Below are 23112 nucleotides of genomic sequence, written 5' to 3'. Positions count from 1 at the left end.
AAAGTCACCTCTGGTGATTGCGTGCGGTCCATCCGCTTTTACTTTGATCAGGTTCATTTGGCGGTGCGTCTTCCTTGTTCGGCCCAACGGTGGCTATGTTTAACATCCCGTCCACCATGACTCTTTGTTTGCGCACATGCATACAAACTTCGCATGTCGACTCGGGCTGATGGAATTCTCACCAGACCACTGTATCACATTCAAAATGTATCCTCAACATGGTGCCCCTATGGCGCCTCCCCAGAAGCCGGAGACTTTCATGCTCTCAAACGAAGCCCAGCAAAGCCTTCCTCATGATGCGCAAGTCGCACTGCAGCAGGTTGACAATCGTAAGTTCTATATCATGCCACTGCAACACTATCCTGGGCTTGTTTTCCCATCGCCACTCTAGAAGCTGACCTTGTGCCGCCTCTCCCCAGTCAAATATTTCCTTCTCTCAGCGCCCGTAGACTGGCATACGGATCAACTCATTCGCAGGTTCCTGCTCCCGACAGGCGACTACATATCATGTGTTCTCTGGTTAGTTTGGAGTAGAAGAAACGATTGTTAGGGAAGGACGCACACGCTGATTGGTGACAGGAATAACCTCTTCCACATCTCGGGTACGGATATCGTGAGATGTCTGGCCTTTCGATTCCAAGCCTTCGGTCGCCCGGTCAAAAACTCGAAGAAGTTCGAGGAGGGTATCTTCTCGGATTTGCGGAACCTCAAGGCCGGAACTGATGCCACGCTCGAAGAACCCAAGAGCCCATTCCTCGACTTCCTGTACAAGAACAACTGCATTCGCACTCAGAAGAAACAGAAGGTATTCTATTGGTACAGCGTGCCTCACGACCGCCTTTTCCTCGATGCGTTGGAGCGTGATCTGAAGCGCGAGAAGATGGGCCAGGAGGCGACCACAGTTGCAGTCAGCGAGCCTGCTCTGTCTTTCGAGTTTGATTCATCGCAGTCCTTGTATGAACAGCTCACAAAGGCACAACAAGCGAATTCATCATCATTTGCTGCTCACGCAAGTACGACATATGGCCAACCTGCATCCCCAGTGGTTCGGACCGTTGACGCTATGCCTCCTCCTCAGATGGCTCCCCAAATGGCTCCCCCGGCGCTACCCCTTCTCCCGGACGAGTCCGGCAACCCGGCGATGTACAACCCGATCCCCATGCCTACGACTCTAGCCCAAAACGTTATTAAACGTGAAGCAGAGTATGGGCAGATCCAGTACGATCGCAACGGAATGCCGATTGCTCGCATCCACCAGCGTCATGCCTCAATGCCAACCTTCGTCGAATACTCCCCGGCTCCGTCCTTCGTGTCCTCGCAGTACGAGGATTATTCCAATCGGGGTCTATCGTTTGAACCAGTCACGCCTCCGCAGCACGGTCACCTTGGCGCCGAACCAGCCTACATCGCCAACGAAGATACCGGTCTCTACACCGCTATCCCTGATATCTCCTCGGCAGCACCTTTCCATCCGATGATGCAGCTTCCTCCTTCGAATTTCACAAGTGCTCACTTCCCGACCCCGGCTAGATCCTTCCCCTCAAATGTCTATTCCATGCTAGAGGGCTCACCGACATACAAGCAGCGTCGGCGGCGGTCCTCTATCCCTCCAGGCGTCACCAGTGCTGCTGCTACTATGCACCCGCAGGTTACGGCCCCGCAACCCCAAGCTGTCACTTATGCCGCCCATCGGCCAAGTGACCTTCGGCGGTCTGTGTCCAGCTCCGTGGCCCCTATTCCAGAGGCAGCAGATGATTCGCATCACGACATCCACCGGTCCCTCAGTGGTTATCGTGCGGCGCATCTTCCACAGAAGAACTTGTTACATGAGATGTCGCGCCATAGCACTCCCTTGTCGAGCTTGGATGAAACTCCCGAGTCGCATGTCATGCATCCCACGAATGGTACAGATGAACTTGCTCCTCTTCCAGACGGCGAGTCGCTCGACATTCCCGCCCAGCACAGTGCGGGAAGCAAAGTCGAACGATATGCCCCTGGGCCTGTTCGCCGGGCTCGGAGCGCTACCATGATGGAACTTGGCCCCTATCCACAGAAATCGCACTCTTGTCCGATCCCATCATGTGGACGGCTGTTCAAGAGACTAGAACATCTGAAGAGGTTAGTCATCATATCTATCTGGTTATCCTGTCCGCTACGGCTATATGCCAGCACGGCTCCTGTAGCTACTTACTGACATCTGATGCTTAGACATGTGAGGACTCACACTCAAGAGCGACCTTATCCCTGTCCCTACTGCAATAAGGCCTTTTCCCGGTCGGACAACCTTGCACAGTAAGTCTTCCTTGTATATTATTCTAGTATTATTGTTGACTAATATTGTAAACCAGACACCGTCGTATTCATGAGGCTCAGCAAGATGGTCAGCCGCCAGTCTCTGTGCCGGATGATGACCTTGAGAACGAGGAGAACGGATTTGGCTCCCAAGACGAGGGATCCTCGCCGTCCGACTCGATGCCAAGTGCTGTCGTCTCTAGTGTGACCACAATGCCATCTGCAATGACCTTGCCGGCTTCTATGCCCAGCATGATGGCTCCTCATATGATCGCGCCCCAACTCTTGCAACAACAGATCTGAGGAGCTTGATATTCTTCCGAATTGCCTGAACCATCTCGACCTTTTTTATATCGCATATACTCTGCGGATCACATACCTTGATCTTCCGTCATATTATGCCGACTTCTTTCGGACCTGGCTCATGCGGGTCCTATGTTCATACTGCCTGTTTCTGGATGACCTATCAAATTTGTGTTTGACCTGGTAGACCCTCATTGATTATGCCACATCCCAGAGATATTCCTCGAACTATCCCTGGCTATTGTAGTGGCTTTTTGTCTTTAGGCCTGTCATTTGTTCGACAGTCACAGCGATACCCTGGCAATACCCTGGCATGGACGAGCAACAGCTTCCCTGTGTCTGTCTTCACGATCGCGCTGGATTTACTTATCCCTAATAAGCGACATCGACATTTGCGATTGTGGACTACGCTGGTAAATTCCCATCACAATCGGTTTTCTTTTTCTTTTCTTCCCCCTCCCCGCTTGTCCTCTGCGCTTTGGTTCGGTCTCTGGTTCTGTTTCTTCCTCATGTGTTATGTTGATAATGGGAATCTCTTGTATCATTTTCTTTTTCTTTTTTTCCCCCCTATCCCCTTTCTCTTTGACATCTTCTTTTCTCATGATCCTGCCACTTCCTTTGCCTGCATTTCGATCAAATAAGGGTAGGTGGGAAATGGCAACCTCGAAGACGCAGGTTAAGACAAAAATTGGGTTCCCAGCTCCAAAAAGCTATGACTATGGGAGGTTTATCGGGCGACCAATCCGGCGCGTTTGGGCTGAAAAGCCCGGGTATCCTGGATCCGAAACATGGAGTCGCCATAAATGGGAAAGGAAAAGGTGGAACTTGTGACTGTGGCAGGAGTGTTCTGGCGAAATACATGCATATAGATATGAATCCAATGGTAATGAAATTTGCCCCAGTCAGACGACCTTCAACCATCCCGTAGGCTCCATCCACGATCTGTTTCATGAATGGATGGATTGCTTTTCCCCGGACTAAACGGGAATCAATCGTGGCTCGGTCACGTGCGTGGCCTGCTGACGTCGACCCAACCTTACCAAGAAGAAGCGAGGCGCGACGGACACATGACATGCTTGCTGTTCATCATCATCTCATCTCCTTACCCTTGGAGCTGGCTCCCATTATTTAGATATCCTCGACAGTCTCATGCAGTCATGGATCGATATCAGGACTGAATCATTCTCATTTAAAACTCCACTTCAGTAAATATTCTGGTTCTGCCTGCTCCAACCCGCGTTGCCTCTATAGCCTCCGTCCGACCTCGTTTAGAGCTACACTTGCCTGAGCTTGGAGCAAGGAAATCATCTAGACGCAGTGACTTGGCTCTAACTTTCTCCCCCCGGCTGCTTCGACGCGTTCGGCTGTATCACCTCTGACAACACTGTCTTCCCACTTCGTCCATACGAAGCGTGGTCGCCTCTACCTCAACGGTTGATACCCTGGTCATCTTTAGAAGATTACCAACGGACTGGACTATAGCCTAAGCACATCAGCGCAAAGTTGCATCTGCTAGCTTATCCTTGAGGGAACACCTTTGAGAACATTATTTCAATGCCGGAAGCACATCATCGGTTTGCCAATGAAACGTCCCCTTTGGTGGGAGCAGCTGACAGGAATGAAGTGACTTCAATGACGCACTCCGGAGAATCAAGTGCAACCACTGGATCGGGAGATACTCCCGATCTCTCGGAGACCAAGAGCAGCTGGTATCTGTTCTTGTTGACCTTGAGTATTGGCGGGTGAGCACTAAACCTCCTCCATTTGGAAGCATGAGTCTGCTTCCCACAGCAGCCGGAAAGCTGATAGCTATATCCACTGTCTCAGTCTTCAGGTCGTATGGTCTACTGAGCTATCCAATGGATCGGTAAGCTCGCAAGGTCCCGTCGCATGATCCTGCTTGGACTAATCTCAAGGGGGTGACTGTAGCCCTATCTTTTGTCTCTTGGAATGAGCAAAGCTCTACTTGCTTTCGTTTGGATCGCCGGTCCTTTGACAGGAACCCTCGTTCAACCCTACATCGGCATCTGCAGTGACAACTGCCGCATATCATGGGGGAAGCGAAAGCCGTTCATGGTGGTCGGCGGTGCTGCGAGCGTTGTCTCCCTCCTTGCCTTAGCTTGGGTCCGAGAGCTCACAGAAGGTCTCCTTGGAGTATTCGATGTTGCGCCGGGCTCCGATGCGTCTCAAACAGTGGTTATTGTGCTAGCCACTATCTTGATGTATTGCTTGGACTTTTCTGTAAATACTGGTAAGGCCTGGCCAGATGTTGCCCTCGTGTGGCTTGATCGCGGAGAATGCTGACGGGATTTTGGCTACAGTCCAAGCAGGTATCCGGTGCTTCATTGTTGACAATGCGCCCTCACACCAGCAGGAATCAGCGAATGCGTGGGCCAGTCGCATGACTGGTCTAGGCAACATCCTTGGATATATTTTTGGATACGTGGACTTGCCCAAGTACTTCCCATTATTGGGCAACACGCAATTTAAGGTGCTGTGCGCTTTAGCATCACTATCACTTATCTGTACGTTGTTGGTCAGTTGTTCATACATCAAAGAACGAGATCCACGACTGGAAGGACCTCCATCCGGGGGGAACCCTGGCTTGATCGCCTTCTTCAAGCAGGTCTTCAAGTCGATCCGATTTCTACCGCCCGAGATAGCAAAGGTCTGCGAGGTCCAGCTAGCCGCTTGGGTCGGCTGGTTTCCTTTCCTGTTTTACTCGACCACATACATTGGACAGCTTTTTGTCAATCCGATCTTCGAAGCACACCCAGGTTTATCAGAGCATGACATCAACAAGGCATGGGAAGAAGCCACCCGCATTGGGACATTTGCACTTCTTGTTTACGCCATCATCTCCTTTGTGGCTAATCTGACCCTGCCGATGCTTGTTGTGCCCACATACAAGCCGATCGTTGCCACCGAGTCTGAAGTTTCGGATGATCAACTGGAGGAGGAGCCTTTCCTCGGCGGTCGGAGGCGATCATCCTCAATAGGGACTGCGATGGAAGCACCTACCGGTATCTCTCCTGAACCCAAAAATGGGTATGCCGAAGGGGCCGGGTGGCTCTCCAAATTACAGATTCCAGGCCTCACCCTCCGCCGCGCTTGGTTAATGTCGCACGTCAACTTCGCCATCTGTATGTTCAGTACGTTTTTCATATCGTCATACCAAGCGGCGACCGTGGTTGTTGGGCTTGTTGGAATCTCATGGGCGTTGACGCTTTGGGCGCCCTTTGCCCTAATCTCGGCGGAGGTATCGCGCATTGACACGGAGCGCCGGCTTCGACGCCAGCGGGCTGACGGGACGGTACCCGACACAAGCGTCTCGGCCAATCCGGCTACAGTTGGGGAAGACCTAGAACACGGACACGATGTGACAACTGATAAAGGGGAAGAGGAGGAGAATCTGGCGCAGGCGGGCATTATCCTGGGGCTTCACAATGTTGCCGTGTCGGCGCCTCAAATCCTCTCGAGTCTGATCTCGAGTGCCATCTTCAAGGCCTTCCAGAAACCTCGCGGGGAGCCGTGGGACGATAGTGTTGGATGGGTGCTGAGATTTGGAGGCTGCGCAACGCTAGTTGCGGCATGGTTGGCTCACAGACTCGCTGAGGGAACTCGGTGAGTGCATGCCTTACAGTAGGATCAAATGGCGCTTTTACCAGATGCCGAAGAGGACTCGGGGTAAGAGTGAAGAGTGTCTTCGATGAGAGTAGAGTGTAATTAGTCAGGTATGTAAGTAGTCAGCCCTAGTTAGTCAGAGAACATCAAGAACAATTTAGAAATTAGGTGTTAGCGCTTATTGATAATACTTGAGAGGTTGGAACATATCATCACAGTAAAAGTGCTGGGGGGGAGATAGAGAGTAGACCGTTCCATACATACCAGCGGAGGATCAATTGCGGGCCGAACACATTGTTGGTGGGACCCCGACGGGTGTTGACGAATCCTACCGGAGTTACGGAGTACTTGCGTAGCTGATTGATTGATTGATTGACTGACTGACTGATTGAGTGCCCGCCCGCAGTAACCGGAACTTAGCAGCAACAGCAACAGCAACAGCAACAACACCAGTTATCGTTGTCTGTCTTCTTCCACTTACTAATTTAATCTCCTCCATCCTTAACTATTCTAACTTCTAACCCTTATCGTACAACGACTTCTGCTCCTTCTCCTCCTCCTTCTTCTTCTCTTTGAATTTACTTTTCTCTTTGTCCTTTCCCCTTCTTTTCTCGTCTCGGGTTTTTTCGCTTCCGTTCTCACCGAGTACTTGCCTCCCGTTGGATCGTGCATGATCCGCGGATGATTATGTGTGTCTGCGATTCCACTCTGGCGCCAGACACTCGCCGTTGGGGTTAATCGTCCGTTTGCCATCGTGCGCGTCGACAAGCCAAATCGCCAAGTACAATGGCTAGTCAAGTGGTGGGCGATGTATTGCACCAGTTGCTCCGTATGTGTCCCTCATTTGATTGCGTCTAAGTCGGGGGATTGCCATTCTCCCTTCCACGGAAGAGCGATTCCTCCATCTCAGGCGCGCCCATCCTAGGCCCGATGGCTGACTAGAATTTATGTATCCTAGGTAGAGCGGTGGACTCTGACACAGATCCCGACGATGGTATGCGATCCGATCCGGTCCTGCTCACAAGGGCCATACACTGTATCTCGCAGCTCTTGAAACTGACATGCCTACTCTCCAGCCGATGCTCCCGAGGCCGGCACCAAGGAGTTCTTCAGCTCCTGGGCACTCTTCATCTTGATCATGCTCTTGATGTTCGCGCTCTTCACCAGTTACATACTACAACAGAAAAAGATCCAGGCGGTCCATGAAACAGTCCTGTCCATCTTCGCGGGTGTGTTTTGTCCCATCATCGAAGGCGGATGGGCCGCGATGCGGTGCCCTTGCGGTTAAATAACAAAGGCTGATGGATGCATATAGGCATGTTTGTCGGGCTGATTATACGCTTAAGTCCTGAGTCACCGATTCAAGACAGTGTCGCGTTTGACTATCAATTCTTCTTCAACCTCCTCCTACCTCCGATCATTCTGGCCTCAGGCTACGAGTTACACCAAGCGAACTTCTTCCGAAACATCGGCACTATATTGACCTTTGCGTTCGCGGGGACCTTCATTTCCGCCATCGTGCTGGGTTTGATCCTGTTCGTCTGGACGAGAATTCCGTTGGATGGGCTAGATATGACTTTCGTCGAGGCAATCTCGGTGGGCGCTACCTTGTCGGCGACGGATCCCGTCACCATCTTGGCTATCTTCAACCTATACAAGGTCGAGCCCAAGCTCTACACGGTCATCTTTGGTGAATCGATCCTGAACGATGCCATCGCGATCGTCCTGTTCGAGACCGCGCAAAAGTATGCCGATAGTGAGGCGGGCTCCCTGACTTTCTTGAACCTATTCGAAGCTATTGGGCTGTTCCTGCTCGTCTTCTTCGGAAGTATGATTGTCGGCGTTATCGTTGGCATCATGACCGCCCTTGGTCTGAAATATACTCACGTCAGACGTCAGCCGAAGATTGAAAGTTGTCTGATCGTGCTTATTGCCTACGCTAGCTACTTCTTCTCTAACGGTGTCTACCTCTCCGGTAGGTTGCCGTTCCTCATTGTTCTCGAGTCAAGCTGACAATAGATCAGGTATCGTGTCTCTCCTTTTCTGCGGCATTACCATGAAACATTATGCGTACTACAACATGTCCCGCCGGACACAATTGACGACGAAGTACCTCTTCCAGGTGATGGCACAATTATCCGAGAACTTTATCTTCATTTACCTCGGTTTGGACCTTCTTGTCCAGAGGAACTTGCAGTTCAAGCCCTTATTCATTCTTGTGGCCGTTTTCGGTATCTGCATTGCCCGCTACCTGGCGGTGTTCCCATTGTCTCGAGCGATCAATTGGTTCATTCGGTACAGAGCCCGTCGCCGTGGCATGGACGTTGCAGATGAGCTACCATTTGCTTATCAAGCCATGCTCTTCTGGGCGGGTTTGCGTGGAGCTGTTGGCGTGGCCCTCGCCGCCGGCCTAAAAGGCGTCAATGCTCCAGCACTCCGTGCTACGGTACTTGTGGTCGTCGTTTTGACCGTGATTATCTTCGGTGGCACCACCGCTCGAATGCTAGAGATACTCGGAATCCGGACCGGTGTCGTAGAGGAAATCGAGTCTGATGATGAGTTTGATATCGAGGTGACCAACGGCGGCACATATTACAAACGCTCCGACACAGGCTTGGGATACACACCTCGCCGCATCGATTCGACCATTCCTTTGGATGGCATTCCGCGGGGCGAGCTCGACCGCCACGATAGCTACTCCAGTGGCAACAACCGCCGTCCCAGTCCTCCGCCGTCTGGCTCTCGAGGACATTCCCGAATGTACTCGAATGCCTACAGTCAGCGAGACACTGCTCGTGACCGGTCCTCGACGGCCACTTTGTTGGGTGGCCGGCCTCGGAGCCACAGCGAGAGCAGCGCGGCAAGTGAGGATGAATTTGGATTGAAGAATAATGGCAAGGGTCGTGCGACAGACGCCGATCAGCTCGATGCCTTCGATCTCGATGTGGGTGATGAACCTTCGGATGACGACCTCCCCCCTTCGGCTCCTACGTCTCGACTGCGGCGGTCTCCCTCGCAACCCCAGCAGTATGTGGGAGGATCCCAGGATCAAACTCCGGCGACTACCTCTCCTATGCGACGCGAAACAACACTGAGCGCAAGGGCGGCCATCCGGGACCTCTTCTCGGGTGCATCGGGAGACCACGCGGCGTGGTTCCGACAGCTGGATGAGGATTACATCAAACCCCGACTTCTTTTAGATCAGTCCAATCACAAGGGACCCGGTGCAGTTTGAATGAAGCGAGTTTTATGCGTAGCTGCCGCTATTGCCATTGATTTTGGCGTCACCTGTATATATGTGCTATATATTGGGTGCGGTCTACCGGTGTGTGTTTGTGATTCATTCGTGCCTCTTCGATCTGATTTTGTTTGCCCTCCATTTTCTTTTTTTCCCATTGGCATATCTGGGCTGGGTCTGGTTACCCCCGGGGAGGCCTCCAGCTATTATTACGCGCAAGGAGACGGAGACGGAGACGGAGAATTGGTAGATGGGACAGTCGCCTTTTACTACAACTACTACTTGTACTACTTCCTACCTAGATACCACTTCCTACTAGTTGAATTTCTCAAGAATGTTCGAACCATTAGGCTAGCCTCAGTGGTGAACCAACTGTAATATCGAGCTGTTGTTGGCTGATTAACTTGGCTCATGATTCATCATGGATTAGATCAATTCCAGCTTAGAAGAGCGAAGTGGTGGAAGGGGAGGGCCAATTATCATGTGCGATATGATATGCCTAAGTCCCGTCTACCCTTAACCCTTTCGTCTCTTCCACTTCTTCTTCTTCTTCCTCCTCCTCCGCTCCCCCCTCGTTGACTTTACTCTTTCAAGAGACACTATAAAAGCACCACACGGCAGCTTATCAGTCCAGCAGGCTTTCACATTGGCCACTTTCTGCCCTGATCGGCCTCCCAGCGATAAGGTGATGATAACAACCGCTATGGCTGAACCCTGCCTGTCCGTGTCGCATGCGCCATTGGAGTCTGGGCGGAAGTGTGAATGGTCCCCGCCGGTCGTTGCTTATCGGAGAATAAAACAACGATTGATGAAGTGATGCAATATGCAAGGGTCGGTTGGTATAAGTAGCGTTGCGTCTCCTCTGCGCTATCGACCATTCGAAAGTATAGTCCATTCATTTGCTGCGTTGACGTTCAGAATCCTGTCACCATGGCGGAGAAGTCCCAAGACATGGACTCCATGTCTAAAGTCACGCCAGCCGTGAGCGAGGAGCCCTCGCTTGAACACGGCGATATGCAGCTTTTAGGTACGCTTGCTTATCGTCGGTCTCGTGTGTCTTATGCTGACGAGACCAGCGGCCCTGGGATACAAGCAGGAGCTGCGCAGACACTATTCGACTGTACAGGTCTTCGCAATTGCATTCAGTATAATGGGACTCTTGCCGTCCATCGCATCCACCTTATCGTATTCCATTCCTGCTGGACCTGTGGGCATGGTTTGGGTACGTCGCTCCTCTTGCTCTGCTTACTCGGCTAGATGAAGCTTGTGGCTAATGCACCGCAGGGTACGGTGTCTCGTGATAGTACAGTGTGATGTGCTCTAGGCAATGGTCTGACAGGAATCCTAGGTTGGTTTGCTGCGAGTGTGTTCATCTTTATAGTGGCTTTGGCTATGGTCCGCCTCTCTCTCAGCTTTCTTGTCCCCATTGTTCTAGTCGGACGCTTACAACTCTGTGTCAGTTAGGCCGATCTAGCGTCTGCGATGCCTACCGCCGGCGGTCTTTACTTTTGGACCCATTACTTCAGCGGAGAGAAATGGAAGAATCCCCTAAGCTTTGTCGTTGGATACAGCAATACAATCGGGCTTGTCGGTGGTGTCTGTTCTATAGATTGTAAGCGGTACCCTTCATCCTCGTGGTATGCTTCGGCCTGGGACTGACTCGGAGGATAAGATGGGTTTGCTACCATGCTGCTAGCTATTGTTTCCATAGCGCGCGATGGCGAGTGGACTGCTTCCCGTCCGGCCCTTTACGGTACGTATGTCGCATGCGTCGTCGTGCACGGCCTGATTGCCATCTTCTTTGCGCGCGTGATGCCTAAAATCCAGTCTGTCTGCATCATCCTCAACGTGGGTCTGGTCTGTGTCACTGCTCTGGCACTGCCGATTGGGAAGGCAGTCCGCGGTGGGCAGATCAACCCGGGTGCCTATGTCTTCGGCCATGCTGAGAATCTCACCACTTGGCCTGAGGGCTGGAGCTTCATGATCGCGTGGATGTCGCCCATCTGGACCATCGGGGCGTTTGACTCCTGTGTCCATATGAGTGAGGAGGCCACCCATGCTGCGCGAGCGGTCCCACTGGGGATTGTCTGGTCCGCGGGTCTGTGTGGTCTGCTGGGATTTGTCTCGCTGGCGGTAATGGCAGCTGTGATCGACGTCGATCTCACGGCGGTCCTCGACTCCAAGTTCGGACAACCCATGGCACAGGTGGGTTTCCCTATTTATTCTGTCAATCGAGGCCGATATTAAGCGAGTGCGGCCTGTAGATCTACTATGACTCCCTCGGGAAAAGTGGCGCGCTCGGCTTCATGGTTGTGGTAGCCGTTGTCCAGTTCTTCATGGGCTTGAGTCTTGTGAGTTCACTCGGTCTCCTCCAAAACCGCGACAACGATACGAGCACATTCAACTGACCCCATTTCGCGGAACCCTACAAACAGGTGGTCGCCGCCTCCCGTCAGAGCTGGGCCTTCTCTCGCGACAGCGGTCTCCCTTTCTCCTCCTTCTTCCGCCACGTCAGTAAACGCATCCGGTTTCAACCCGTCCGCATGGTCTGCGCCGTGGTCGTGATAGCCATCATCCTCGGTCTGCTCTGTCTGATCGACAACGCCGCGGCCAGCGCGCTGTTCTCTCTCGCCGTGGCGGGCAACGACCTCGCCTGGATGGTCCCGATTCTCGCGCGGCTCGTCTGGGGCCAGGACCGGTTTCACCCCGGAGAGTTCTACACGGGCCGGCTGAGCAAACCCATCGCAATCACCGCGATCGTGTATCTGGCTTTTGCTATCGTGCTGAGCATGTTTCCTACCGAAGGACCAAACCCGACCCGTAAGTTTCTTCCCTTTACCTTTTTTGGGGGGGGGGGGGGGGGGATGGCTGGATTCCGGGCTGACTGTCGTTACTGCGCAACCTGTGCTAAATTAGCTGCGAATATGAATTACACTATTGTCATCAATGGTGCCCTGTGGCTCGGGGCGCTGCTTTACTATGCGGTCTATGCTCGCAAGGTGTACAAGGGCCCGCAGACGACCGTGGGAGAGTCGACTAGTCCGTCCGAGACGAGGCTCCCGCAGGAAGGGGAGGGAGAAGAGCAGGAGAAGGAGAAGAAGGGTAACCCTGCTTGAGTCCTTTTCCTTCTCAATGGCTTGTAACCCGTTTTCCGAGAGATTTCTCGCTTTTGTGCTTAGCAGGGACTCCAATGGAATGCCTCTGCTTTGCTCGTTTGGTTATCGCACAAGGTACCGATAAGACGCAAGGTTCAAGATACTGTAAGCCAGTTCAAGAGGCCAGAGAATCACATAGCTAGGAAATTGATTTGCAAACGCTGTGGTACATTACATCGTCGGAGACCCCATTGACGCCTCATGAACTTAGCAATGCATGAGGGAGGAGGGGGCGGTTTAGAAATTAAGAGACAAATAGAAAGGAAAGGTAGAGAGGTCTCATCGTCACCTTCGTAAAACGGATACTATCCCGGTCCAGCGAGAGAGGCGTGTATCGAGAAAATGCATTTACTCGGGCACTTCGAGGACATACCGGCCAGCGATCTTGCCTTGTTCTGTTATGGGGGACACGGTGTGTTAGTCATGACGTCTGTCGAATGCACATTCGAAAAGCAAGGGGCGGAGAGAGGCAAACAGAACATACCCATCAACTCGAAGATCTTGGGGAGGTCCTTCAATGGCGCCGTCTTGAAGGGGGCGTTGATCAGGCCGCGGGCGAAGAAGTCGACGGCCTCGACGCCATCCTGGCGGTTGCCGACGTAGCTGCCCTTGATGTTGACCATGCGGACGACGGTGTTGAAGACGGGGGCCCGCAGGAAGGCGTTGCCGGGCAGGCCGATGGCGACGACACTGCCGCGCGAGCGCACGTATTCGGTCGCCTGCTGGAAGGGCTTCTCGGCCACGGCCAGGAGGATGACGGCGTGAGCTCCAAGACCCTCCGGGGTGGCGGCCTTGACGTCGGCGACGATGTCGCTGGAGGTGGTGAAGTCGATGTACGCCTGGGGGGTTTTCTTCTCGTTAGCGATTCTCTTGTTCTAGAAGAAGAATACGGGGACGGGGGTTTTCTTGTTTTACCTCCGAGCCCAGCTTGTGGCACATCTCCTTCTTCTCCTCTCCGCCGTCGATCGCGATGGTGCGCAGTCCCATGGCCTTCGCATACTGCAACGCCAGCGAGCCGAGGCCACCGCCGGCCCCGACAATGGCAACGGTCTGGCCGGGCCGCACGCCGGACTCCTTCAGGCCCTTGTAGACGGTGATGCCGGCGCAGAGGATCGGGGCCACAGCGTCCAGGGCCACCTCCTTGGGCAGCTTGGAGGCGTGGCTGGCCTTGGCCAGGGCGTACTGCTGGAAGGTGCCGTCGACGGTGTAGCCGGACAGCTCGGCGTGCGGGCAGAGGGGTTCGTCGGCCTGCTTGCAGAACTCACAGGCCAGGCACGAGCCGTTCAGCCACTTGATGCCGGCGTGGTCGCCGATCTCGAACTCGGTGACGAGGTCGCCGCGGGCCACGACGATGCCGGCGCCCTCGTGGCCGCCCACCAGCGGCTGCTTGAGGGGCAGCGGCCAGTCGCCTTTCATGGCGTGCAGGTCGGTGTGGCAGACCCCCGTGTAGCGGATCTTGACGAGGATCTGGTCCGGGCCGGGCTTGCCCACGGGGATCTGCTTGTAGACGGGCGGGTGGCCTTTCTCTTCGACGACCTGGGCCCATTGGGTCTCGGGGATCTCGGGAGGGGAAGACATTTCTTCGTTGGGAGGTGTAGTGGATGGAGAGGAAGGGGGTTGGTAAAGATTCTATGGAAACGTGGAAGCGGAAGCGGAAGCTGTGTTACTTGAATGAGTGAGTGAGTGAGTGAGAGGGGCAAGAGAGCGAGAAAGGACAGGATTTATAGGATTTCTAGGGACAACAGGCAATGAGACCCTGGACCCTGCGCAACAACCTGACCATTCACATTTTTCTAGTTGTGGTTCATCATGGTTTGGGAATAGGACAGGCAGGTCAGTGAATGAATGGCAGGTGGGGTGATTCCGTCCCGGCCGAAGCGAGCGATCAAAGTGACGTCGTGATTTAGTGGTGTGTTGTTGACACCAGGCAGACAGACAATCGGACGAGAGGAGCAACCCGGATGCGGAGGTTGTAAACCTGGGATCCCGATCCTTGTGGTCGTGCTCATCCCAGAGAGACAGGGACGATACGAGGACATTTCCCGAGGATCTCCTGTCCTGTCCCGATTCTCTCCACTGGCGATACTCGGTGGTTGCATTGCAACTGATTTCATGCTCCATGCTGGTTTCAGATTGTCAATCATCTTTTTTTTTTTTTTTTTCTTCTTTCTTTCTGGTCCAGTTCAAAACACATGGGACATGAGGTTGATGGCAGAAAACGAAAGTGGAACATGTAGACGTCATCACCGATTGATCGAGATTTGTCTCCGCATCTCAACTGTGACTGAGAACATTATCAGACCCCGATATTGCATTAGGTCAAGTTCTCCTCTCCTCCCCCCCCTCCGTTCGTGGTCTTCGCCCAAGTTGGATCGGATCTCTCCCCCACGCTGCTTGGCTCTCGTTTCAAGTTCAAGATTTCGGCTCTTGGGAGAAACACCGCGGGGAAATCGTGGGATGCAATCGCCCCCTCTTTGGAAGATGTCCAAGACTGAGGCAGATGGTTTGGGGAAGGTAAGTTAAGTCCGAGCGGGTCGTTCGGATTTCACGCTTAGTCAGTGGTGCCAGTGGCGCCTCAGGCCTGACTGAATGGGGCCTGGGGAAGGGGGGTCCAAGATAAGAGTAATATCCTATAAGTTAAGTAGGCCAATTTGAACTTATTTTTTTTTTGTATGAAAAGCCCATCTTATATACCTTGACTGGCGACTGATTGAGGACCTCCTGGGCAGCCACCTGACTTCATATCATTCTTGGCTCGGTCCGAAGTACTTGTACTTGTACTATACAATTAATCAGTCTGTCAATGCCTTCTTGAAGACGGTCGTGTTATCCTGTACAAGTCACCATCTCCCGCATCCACCCATATACATATAATCTCTCTCTCTCTCTATGTAGCTCGCCGTATGCGCGTAATGTTGAATGTCATGCAGCCGCTGTTTGCTCCCGAAAATCCCGATGACTGACTGGCTGCCAATGACTTACCAGCATAGTGGGAGTCAATCGCTCGAGATCGTTAGAGGTTCATGTACAATATGTTCAATACGCATCTCTGATCGAACCTAGTGTACAATGCACGGTATCTAGAGAACATTGAGGTGAACATCTGGGTGGTTTCGTACTGGTAACAAGACAACATTTCCTTACAATGACTCGGTGCGATGGACACGGCGAGACCGGAGCTGGATGGCGAAACTCAACCTCGAAAAGTTCTGTTCTACTTGAACAACGAGGCTCTTGTCACAGTGAGTGCGCTGGAGACAAGTTACAAAACGCGCCCAATGGCTTGATATCAGACTGGCTTTCATTACTCATATATCGCAGATCGCGGCGTATGCGGAGATCGGGCGTAGTTCCTGAGCTGTCTTCCCCACAGGATGAAACTAATTACTAGTGGTATGGAATCTCACGTAAGTGAAATACACATACCGAGGCAAGCTTACCTGAATAGGCAGGAACGAGCAGTCACTCCCTCACTCACTCACTCACTCACTCTCTGGAGACGAGCCTTTGGCTCAATGAAGCTGAAAAGAAGAGAGTCAGAGAAAGGCAATAGTATTGTTGCAATCTTCCACCATAACAGCCTCTTCTCTTAGCCTTCACCATTTTTTTTCCCCTGCCTTCCCCGTCATTCACTGCCTTAGTTCACTTTATCCAAACACCTTTATATACATACAGACAATACATGCACCACCACCACCACCACCACCTCCTCCTCCTCCTCCACCAGTCCTTTCTATCTTACTATCTAGACGGCTATCACCACAAAGCCTCTTACCACGGGAACAAACTGGCGAGATTTCGCCCCTCGTGGGTCTCCTCCACGGCTCATTGCAGCTGGTCTTGATCCCTCAAATCCGTAACCCCCAGCATCATTGCTCAACTGGTTCTGGTCATCTATTCACTTGTAAATTTACAGTTGGCTTCTGTTGCCTGGAACGGTTTGATCCGTGAGGGTTTGTTGGCTCGCTCGCTCGCTCGCTCACTCCTCTTGTTCCCTCCCTCCCTCCCTCCCTCACCAAGAAACCCTCCTCCTCCACCAACAACCGCCGATAGATTCCTGTTCATCCGGTAAGGCAATCAATCCTCCCTTTATCCACTCATTTTCTTCATCCTTCTTTTCCTTTTCAATCATCATCATCACCCAACCCCCCCCATCATCGTCTCCATCTCCATGCTTCCCTGTCTTCTTGTCTCCACTCCTCCCCTCCAGTCAGCCACTCAGATTTAATTCCTTTTCACGCAGGGAACTCTAGCTGGACGGCGAACAACTAACGGACGGACGCGTGATCGCCCTTCACCTCGAGATCTCCGTGAGCTAAAACCTCTCCAAGACCACCTACCTCCCCATCCCCTTCGCGCATGGCCAGCCTTCGTCCATCGCGACGGTCCTTGGTCTAAATTTCCTCATTCTCTCCCCTCCCCATCACTGCTGTCCGTCACCTTCGCCGCCGCGTCTACTCCTCCGGCACACGCGGCAATCATGACGGGAGCTCCGCCGTACAATCCTCAGTCTCCTACCCAGCAATCTCGTTATTCTGCATATTCTTCTCCGAGCAAGAACCGCCCCTTCTACCCCAACAACAATGACCAATATCAACAGCACCCGCCGCAGACACCGCCGGCCTTCCCCCCTCAGCCCAGCATGGCCAGGAGCCCTCACTTCTCCCATGCGCCGTCTCCGTTACCGGCCACGCTGCCTCCGTTGAATGGCGCCGCTCCTTCATCTCATCCATCGGATACATCATCACAGTATCAGGCCCATTCCTCGGCTGGAACGCCGCAGTTCCCCCTGCCTCGGCCCTACTCTAATTCCGTCTTGTCGGGCAACGGCGCGACCCCCTACGGTCATTCTACTCCCTCCCACGCTCATCCCTCTAGTCGGCCCGACAGCCATTCGCAAATTTCTCCCAAAAAAGAACCAGAATCTCCTTACCCCATGGGGGGCCACGGAGTCGCGCCGTATCCATCTTCTATGATGCGAGAGACTAGGCATTCTTCTCCTCCCAAGGAAACCGTATGTTGTTGTTTTTTCTCTCCTGCATGTTCCTTGGTCCACAATAGCTGATCATGATCACTTTCCTTGCGGCCTCCAGAAACCAGATCCCATGTCGTTTGCGAGCATCTTGGCTGGACCAGCAGAAGAGCGCATTCCGCCTCCCCGACAATCTCCACCCAAGAAACAGCCGTCCCTTGAGCCCGCATCAACCCCCATTGCGCCAGCACCAAGCGCGACGAACAATCTAAACCCACCGTCGACGACGCCCGTCCCGGTCGCTCGCAGCAAAAGCAAAGACAGAGAGCCCTCTGGCCCGGCCTTACCGAGATTAGAAAAGAAACCCGCTAGTGAGAAGCGCCGTCGCAATGTCGACCACGAGGCCAGAGTGTCCGACTCACGGTCTTCCACCGTTGCGAATGGCCTTTCTGAGTCGACGAAAGCCTCTTCGTCGTCCCGCGGCGCTGTTTCTCGCCACCCCTTGACAGAAGGGGAGGTGGAAGCTCTCAACCGCGCGATGGTTGATATGGCCAATGCAGACAAAAGTGATGTGGAAGGCCCAGGGTATGAGAGACAGTACCAGGAATACAAGGCCAAAAGCAAGAAGCGTGCCCTTCTCACCGAGCAAACTGAGCTGATTCGGCGCAAGGTTTGTGAAATATGCGTTCATTCATGGGTACTTTGCAGGCTAACCTACCTTTAGCGACGACGTCACCAATTCTTGGGAGATTTCGCAAAGTCCCTGGAGAAGCAAGCCGATGCCGGAATGGATCGATTCAGACTCACCAACGAGGCATCCGTTATCGCTGAAGTACAGGCTAAAGAGATCCAGGACGAGAAAGAACGCAAGAAGGATATGCAGCGAAAGCGGCGACGTGAGAATACTGTACGCATGGAAATGCAGAAAAAGCTGGAGGCAGAGCTCAAGGCAAATGAGGCCCAGGATTCTGCTGAGAAGGCCAAGTTCCTCCGTGAAGCCGAGAGAGCTCAGCGCAAGATCAAGACTACCAAGAGAGCTCTGGAGGGTGTTACTGCCCCCGAGGAGATTAGCGAGGTGACTCCCTTGGCGCCAAACCTTGAAGGGGGCACCACCAGTTCTTTCCACATCGGTCGGAACTCTCCTTCGAGACGCAAATCTGGACGCAATGGCCCCGTCACGCGACCCAAAAAGTCGAAGGAGCAGAAACAAGCTGAAAAGGACGCCGCAGAAGCAGCGTATGCAGCCATGGAGAACGATGAGGCATTGCCTCTGGCGCCCAAAGAAGACCCTCGTAAGGAGTCCATCAAGAAGGAGACCAAAGGCAATCGATCCAAGGAGCCCACGCCCACGCCACTCTCCGCCTTCGAGACCAAGGGCTACAACCAGATTTACGAGCAAATCTGGCGCGATATTGCTCGTAAAGACATCCCCAAGGTCTACCGCATCAAGGGTCTGTCTCTCAGTACGCGCCAGGAAAACCTCCGCAAGACAGCCCAGCTGGCTAGCAAGCAATCTCGCAAGTGGCAGGAACGCACCAACAAGAGCATGAAGGATACTCAAGCCCGTGCCAAACGGACAATGCGTGAAATGATGTCCTTCTGGAAGCGCAACGAACGTGAGGAACGCGATTTGCGTCGTCTTGCCGAAAAGCAGGAAATCGAGTCGGCTAAGAAGGCGGAAGCCGAGCGTGAAGCCAACCGTCAGAGACGTAAACTCAACTTCCTGATCTCCCAGACCGAGCTGTACTCCCACTTTATTGGCCGCAAGATCAAAGGTGCAGAAGGAGACGAGTCTGGGGACACGGCCGTGGATGGATCCGACCAGACTGTCCAGCCTGGGAAACCTCAAGCCCACACGGTGGATATGCCTCCCAGTGTCGCCGACCTTGGTGCCAAGGTTACCAACTTCGAAGATCTTGACTTTGATGCCGAGGACGAGACGGCCTTGCGGCAGGCGGCCATGGCCAACGCTCAAAATGCCGTTCAGCAGGCTCAAGATCGAGCCCGTGCCTTCAACAACGACCAGAACCGGATGGATGCGTTGGATGAGGGTGAACTGAATTTCCAGAACCCTACCAGCTTGGGTGATATCGAGATCTCTCAGCCCAACATGCTTACCGCCAAGCTCAAGGAGTACCAGCTCAAGGGTCTTAACTGGCTTGTCAACCTGTACGAGCAAGGTATCAACGGTATCTTGGCCGACGAGATGGGTCTAGGAAAGACTATTCAGTCCATCTCAGTCATGGCTTACCTCGCTGAAGTCCACAATATCTGGGGTCCTTTCTTGGTCATTGCACCAGCTTCTACGCTGCACAACTGGCAGCAGGAAATCACCAAGTTCGTCCCGGATATCAAGGTTCTTCCGTACTGGGGCTCAGCCAAAGATCGCAAGATCCTCCGTAAGTTCTGGGATCGAAAGCACATTACATATACAAAAGAGTCCGAGTTTCATGTGTTGGTCACCTCATATCAGCTGGTGGTTCTGGATGCACAGTACTTCCAAAAGGTCAAGTGGCAGTACATGATTCTTGACGAAGCCCAGGCCATCAAGTCCTCTCAGAGTTCCCGTTGGAAAAACCTGCTCGGCTTTTCCTGCCGTAACCGTCTTCTCTTGACAGGTACTCCTATTCAGAACAACATGCAGGAGCTGTGGGCCCTTTTGCACTTTATTATGCCCACGCTGTTTGACTCTCACGATGAGTTTAGCGAGTGGTTCTCCAAGGACATCGAGTCCCATGCTCAGAGTAACACCAAACTCAACGAGGACCAGCTGAGACGTCTCCACATGATTCTGAAGCCTTTTATGCTTCGCCGTGTCAAGAAGCATGTGCAGCAGGAACTTGGGGACAAGGTTGAGAAGGACATCTTTTGCGACCTTACGTACCGCCAGCGCGCTTACTATACCAACTTGCGCAACCGGGTCAGCATCATGGACCTAATCGAGAAGGCCGCTGTTGGAGACGAAGCAGACAGCACAACGCTGATGAATTTGGTCATGCAGTTCCGAAAGGTCTGCAACCACCCGGATTTGTTCGAGCGCGCTGAAACGAAGTCACCATTCTCTGTCGCGCACTTCGCTGAAACCGCCTCGTTTGTCAGAGAAGGCCAGAACGTCGATGTCGCTTACTCCACCCGCAACCTGATTGAGTATCCGTTGCCACGTCTGCTCTGTGGATCTGCTGGTCGCGTCGATGTTGCGGGGCCCGACAATGCGTACGCCGGCTTCCGTGGGAAGTATCTTAACCACATGATGAACATCTTCGCTCCTGATAATATCAAGCAGAGTGTTCGGGAAAACGGGGCATTTTCTTTCCTGCGATTTGTGGATACATCTCCTGGTGAGGCCTACGAGCAGTCACATTCTGGAGTCTTCGAGCGGGCTGTCCGCCGCCGTGGACAAACAAACAGGCTGGCCCGGCTCAAGGTTGTTTACGACGATGACCGAACAGGCCCCTCAGTCCTGCCTCATACATTGCTCAACGTTGTCGACCGCAACGATCGTCATGCCGTGAACGAGGTTACAGCTGAGGGCTACATGCGGGGTTTGATGACCGTTTCCCAGTCTACGTTTGAGCGAGAGGGTCTTTCTCTGATTGAGCCATCTGCCACCCCCGCAGCGTCGGCGCCTCCAATCACCATCACGAGTTCTAGCCAGATTCCCATATATGAGGCCAGAGACAGCTTCTTTAATCTTGCCGTGCGCCATGCTTTGTACGGCGTTGCCTCGAAGCAGGTGGAGCAGCAAATTGTGGAAAGAAAGCTGGACCCCACACCCTACTCGCTGCAGCCCATGCTACCCAAGCCACTTTCCACCAAGGGCCGATACACGCATATTGAGGTACCGTCGATGCGTCGCTTCGTCACAGACTCGGGTAAACTGGCCAAGCTGGACGAGCTCTTGCGCGAGCTCAGGGCCGGTGGCCATCGTGTGCTACTGTACTTCCAGATGACACGTATGATCGACCTGATGGAGGAGTACCTGACCTACCGCAATTACAAGTATTGTCGATTGGATGGAAGCACCAAGCTGGAGGATCGTCGTGACACTGTGGCGGACTTCCAACAGCGTCCGGAGATTTTCGTATTCCTTCTATCCACGCGTGCGGGTGGTCTGGGAATCAACCTCACGGCCGCCGACACGGTCATCTTCTACGATTCGGACTGGAACCCGACCATTGATTCTCAGGCCATGGACCGAGCTCACCGTCTGGGTCAGACGAGGCAAGTCACGGTCTACCGCCTCATCACTCGCGGCACGATCGAGGAGCGGATTCGGAAGCGGGCGTTGCAGAAGGAAGAGGTGCAGCGTGTTGTCATCACGGGTGGTGCCGCTGGTGGAGTTGACTTCAACACGCGCAACCGGGAAAGTCGGACCAAGGACATTGCTATGTGGCTGGCGGACGATGAGCAGGCCGAGCTCATCGAACAGAAGGAAAAGGAAGCCATGGACCGTGGAGAGGTGTTTGGTGCCAGTAAAGGTGGGAAGAAGGCCGCTCAGAAAAGAAAGAGAGATATCACGCTGGATGATATGTATCATGAAGGTATGGCGTTCTGCGATCCAATTCTCTAACGATTAACTAACGCGGAGTTTCCTAGGCGAGGGCAACTTTGATGATGCCAGTGCCAAACCCTCTGGCGCTGCCACTCCGGTGTCCGCAGCAGACAATATTGGGACGCCCTCGGCCACGCCCATTCCCAAGCGAGGACGTGGACGCGGGACTGGCAAAGGCACGTCGAAACGGGCGAAGACGACGAAAGAGCGGCTGCGTCTCATTGACGGCGACGGGGGCCTCGGACCCAGCTAATCCAGCCCACGAGGTCTGTTGCACGATGAGATGGAATGACGGCGTTGGGATATCTACTACCTTCCTTTCTTTTCTTATTCACCTGTGATGTTGTTGAAGCTTTACACACTTATTGGGATTTTTACACCGGATCGCGGCCCTCTTTGTTGTTTGTTTTTTATGTTTCTTTTCACCCCAGTTGCGGATTTTCCTGTCCGAACTATGTATTGTATTAACAAGATGCATTTGGTGGTGTATGAAAATATTTGCACGGGGCTGTTATTCCCTGGAGATAATGAGCAGAGGGCGGGAAAAATGGGCAAGATTACGCGAGACAGACAAAAAGGGATTGGATGGTTGAATGGACTTCTACACACACCAAAAAAAAAAGCCAGACCGAAGATGAGGGCGGCGATGGCATGATAGATCTGTTGTTGTTCCGAGGATGGAGTGGAGTGCGTGTGGGGTAACTTCACGGTTGACTGTTGACTGTTCATCTTCTGGCTGATTACTCAAATTTACCCCTTTGAGATTTGTACTGTACCTTTCAATTGCTTCAAGGTTGCTTTCGTTGTGATCAGGAGTGGTGGATGGACGAGTGAATGGCATGAAACTGGGAGTACTCAGTGACTTACGATGTATGTCAGTAAGTGACCAAGAAGGGAATCAAATGCGCTCGGGGGTGTGGCGGAAAAGTAGCCGAGTTCCAGCCGGCGCTTGACAACGGAACGGAGTAGTTAAGTA

General features: G+C 53.1%; 7 protein-coding genes across 7 annotated transcripts; 4 read left to right on the top strand and 3 right to left on the bottom strand.

Moving 5' to 3' along the window:
• Positions 1-205: 205 nt before the first annotated feature.
• steA (sexual development transcription factor SteA) lies at positions 206-2595 on the top strand (the record flags this gene model as incomplete). Its single annotated transcript, XM_025670858.1, has 5 exons — positions 206-329; positions 420-519; positions 580-2118; positions 2209-2292; positions 2349-2595. 5 exons carry the CDS (start codon positions 206-208, stop codon positions 2593-2595), a joined length of 2094 nt encoding a protein of 697 aa, XP_025522274.1.
• A 1950-nt stretch (positions 2596-4545) lies between these two features.
• On the top strand, positions 4546-9454 carry BO86DRAFT_404733 (bifunctional K:H/Na:H antiporter NHX1; the record flags this gene model as incomplete). Its single annotated transcript, XM_025674043.1, has 6 exons — positions 4546-4846; positions 4917-6219; positions 7182-7213; positions 7296-7448; positions 7535-8194; positions 8244-9454. 6 exons carry the CDS (start codon positions 4546-4548, stop codon positions 9452-9454), a joined length of 3660 nt encoding a protein of 1219 aa, XP_025522273.1.
• Positions 9455-10387: 933 nt separating this feature from the next.
• BO86DRAFT_325909 (putative GABA permease) lies at positions 10388-12573 on the top strand (the record flags this gene model as incomplete). Its single annotated transcript, XM_025668543.1, has 8 exons — positions 10388-10484; positions 10534-10683; positions 10782-10852; positions 10922-11069; positions 11130-11662; positions 11722-11808; positions 11893-12277; positions 12374-12573. 8 exons carry the CDS (start codon positions 10388-10390, stop codon positions 12571-12573), a joined length of 1671 nt encoding a protein of 556 aa, XP_025522272.1.
• Positions 12574-12960: 387 nt separating this feature from the next.
• On the bottom strand, positions 12961-14190 carry BO86DRAFT_423220 (zinc-dependent alcohol dehydrogenase; the record flags this gene model as incomplete). Its single annotated transcript, XM_025675387.1, has 3 exons — positions 12961-13007; positions 13097-13451; positions 13528-14190. The coding sequence occupies 3 exons, from the start codon at positions 14188-14190 to the stop codon at positions 12961-12963; spliced, it is 1065 nt and encodes a 354-aa protein (XP_025522271.1).
• BO86DRAFT_17111 (uncharacterized protein) lies at positions 13942-15247 on the bottom strand. Its single transcript, XM_025666507.1, has 3 exons — positions 14860-15247; positions 14122-14734; positions 13942-14053 (listed from the first exon to the last, which is right to left on the bottom strand). The coding sequence occupies exons 1-2, from the start codon at positions 14925-14927 to the stop codon at positions 14242-14244; spliced, it is 561 nt and encodes a 186-aa protein (XP_025522270.1). The 5' UTR covers positions 14928-15247; the 3' UTR covers positions 13942-14053; positions 14122-14241.
• Positions 15248-16972: 1725 nt separating this feature from the next.
• Positions 16973-22440, top strand: ino80 (chromatin-remodeling ATPase INO80). The gene is made up of 4 exons (XM_025666505.1): positions 16973-17626; positions 17706-18254; positions 18309-22125; positions 22181-22440. Exons 1-4 carry the CDS (start codon positions 17093-17095, stop codon positions 22387-22389), a joined length of 5109 nt encoding a protein of 1702 aa, XP_025522269.1. The 5' UTR covers positions 16973-17092; the 3' UTR covers positions 22390-22440.
• BO86DRAFT_17094 (uncharacterized protein) lies at positions 22441-23052 on the bottom strand. Its single transcript, XM_025666506.1, has one exon. It carries the CDS (start codon positions 22863-22865, stop codon positions 22491-22493), a length of 375 nt encoding a protein of 124 aa, XP_025522268.1. The 5' UTR covers positions 22866-23052; the 3' UTR covers positions 22441-22490.
• Positions 23053-23112: the final 60 nt, after the last annotated feature.

The sequence above is a fragment of the Aspergillus japonicus genome, assembly GCF_003184785.1.
Source record: "Aspergillus japonicus CBS 114.51 unplaced genomic scaffold BO86scaffold_103, whole genome shotgun sequence".
NCBI classification, from domain to species: domain Eukaryota; kingdom Fungi; phylum Ascomycota; class Eurotiomycetes; order Eurotiales; family Aspergillaceae; genus Aspergillus; species Aspergillus japonicus.
The sequence above is the reverse complement of the archived record's forward strand: the minus strand, read 5'-3'. Positions and strand labels throughout refer to the sequence as shown.

Excerpts from the sequence above, each read along its gene's own strand:
- BO86DRAFT_17094 (XM_025666506.1), bottom strand. The coding sequence starts at position 22,865 with ATGAACAGTCAACAGTCAACCGTGAAGTTACCCCACACGCACTCCACT.
- ino80 (XM_025666505.1), top strand. The coding sequence starts at position 17,093 with ATGACGGGAGCTCCGCCGTACAATCCTCAGTCTCCTACCCAGCAATCT. Across the intron at positions 17,627-17,705 it reads CTTCTCCTCCCAAGGAAACC|AAACCAGATCCCATGTCGTT; the intron begins GTATGTTGTTGT and ends TGCGGCCTCCAG. Across the intron at positions 18,255-18,308 it reads CTGAGCTGATTCGGCGCAAG|CGACGACGTCACCAATTCTT; the intron begins GTTTGTGAAATA and ends ACCTACCTTTAG.
- BO86DRAFT_17111 (XM_025666507.1), bottom strand. The coding sequence starts at position 14,927 with ATGCAATATCGGGGTCTGATAATGTTCTCAGTCACAGTTGAGATGCGG. Across the intron at positions 14,735-14,859 it reads AGACAAATCTCGATCAATCG|CATGGAGCATGAAATCAGTT; the intron begins GTGATGACGTCT and ends ATCTGAAACCAG.